The sequence below is a fragment of the Mustelus asterias genome, unplaced genomic scaffold (assembly GCF_964213995.1).
Source record: "Mustelus asterias unplaced genomic scaffold, sMusAst1.hap1.1 HAP1_SCAFFOLD_550, whole genome shotgun sequence".
Lineage (NCBI taxonomy): Eukaryota > Metazoa > Chordata > Chondrichthyes > Carcharhiniformes > Triakidae > Mustelus > Mustelus asterias.
The window spans coordinates 127501-128918 of NW_027590500.1; the positions used below are offsets into that span (position 1 = coordinate 127501).

The 1418-nt window shown below is 55.1% G+C and overlaps 1 protein-coding gene across 1 annotated transcript in view; it reads right to left on the reverse strand.

Moving 5' to 3' along the window:
- The window catches only part of LOC144486992 (interferon-inducible GTPase 5-like), a 1569-nt gene extending 1339 nt beyond the window's left edge, over positions 1–230 (reverse strand). The window contains exon 1 of the mRNA XM_078205030.1: positions 1–230. This exon is cut by the window's left edge and continues 297 nt beyond it. Within this exon, the coding sequence (XP_078061156.1) occupies positions 1–230 (230 nt within the window).
- Between the last annotated feature and the right edge of the window lie 1188 nt (positions 231–1418).

Below are 1418 nucleotides of genomic sequence, written 5' to 3' on the forward strand. Positions count from 1 at the left end.
GGGAATTGATGAGTCCTTTGGGTGGGTGCTGTCCCTGCATCGGTGTCAGGGACGCCTTGTAAAGCATCAATAAAGGCCGATTGCCCGCTCCCGGATTTTCCAATCACCGCAATGTTCACCGTTGCACTCTGAGAACTGGTAAAGTAGGAAGATAGTTTCTCAGCCGCAGTCTCCAGCATGCCACTGCTCAGCAGAGAGAGGAAATAATTGTTGTTCGCCGCGCTGGCCATGATAGATCTGTCGGTTGGAACGAATGTGAGAGTCAGAGAGACTGTGTGTCTGAAAATTTGCACAGGAACCTGTGTACCGTGACAGTTCATATACAGACCAACAGCAACCGAATGTACAATCTCAGACGGACCAGGAATATTGGATGGGAATTTCCATCCATGCCTGCCCCAAGACCGGAAAATCCCGCCTGAGGTCATGGGAGACTTGCAAGGTCCGTGTCCCGCTCGCTACAATTCCCACAGCAGGGCAAGATGGGAAGACATCGCACATCGTCTGAGCAGCGAATGTATTCACATTCTCCGACTCAATGATACTTTCCCCCTCTGGGACTGGGTGACACAATGCGTTAGATACACTGTCCTTTCCCCTCTGGGACCGGGTGTCACAGTGCGTTAGATACACTGTCCTTTCCCCCTCTGGGACCGGGTGTCACAGTGCGTTAGATACACTGTCCTTTCCCCCCTCTGGGACCGGGTGTCACAGTGCGTTAGATACACTGTCCTTTCCCCCTCTGGGACCGGGTGTCACAGTGCGTTAGATACACTGTCCTTTCCCCCTCTGGGACCGGGTGTCACAGTGCGTTAGATACACTGTCCTTTCCCCCTCTGGGACCGGGTGTCACAGTGCCTTAGATACACTGTCCTTTCCCCCTCTGGGACTGGGTGTCACAGTGCGTTAGATACACTGTCCTTTCCCCCTCTGGGACCGGGTGCCACAGTGCGTTAGATACACTGTCCTTTCCCCCTCTGGGACCGGGTGTCACAGTGCGTTAGATACACTGTCCTTTCCCCCTCTGGGACCGGGTGTCACAGTGCGTTAGACACACTGTCCTTTCCCCCTCTGGGACCGGGTGTCACAGTGCGTTAGACACACTGTCCTTTCCCCCTCTGGGACCGGGTGTCACAGTGCGTTAGATACACTGTCCTTTCCCCCTCTGGGACCGGGTGTCACAGTGCGTTAGATACACTGTCCTTTCCCCCTCTGGGACCGGGTGTCACAGTGCGTTAGATACACTGTCCTTTCCCCCCTCTGGGACCGGGTGTCACAGTGCGTTAGATACACTGTCCTTTCCCCCTCTGGGACCGGGTGTCACAGTGCGTTAGATACACTGTCCTTTCCCCCTCTGGGACCGGGTGTCACAGTGCGTTAGATACACTGTCCTTTCCCCCTCTGGGACCGGGTGTCAC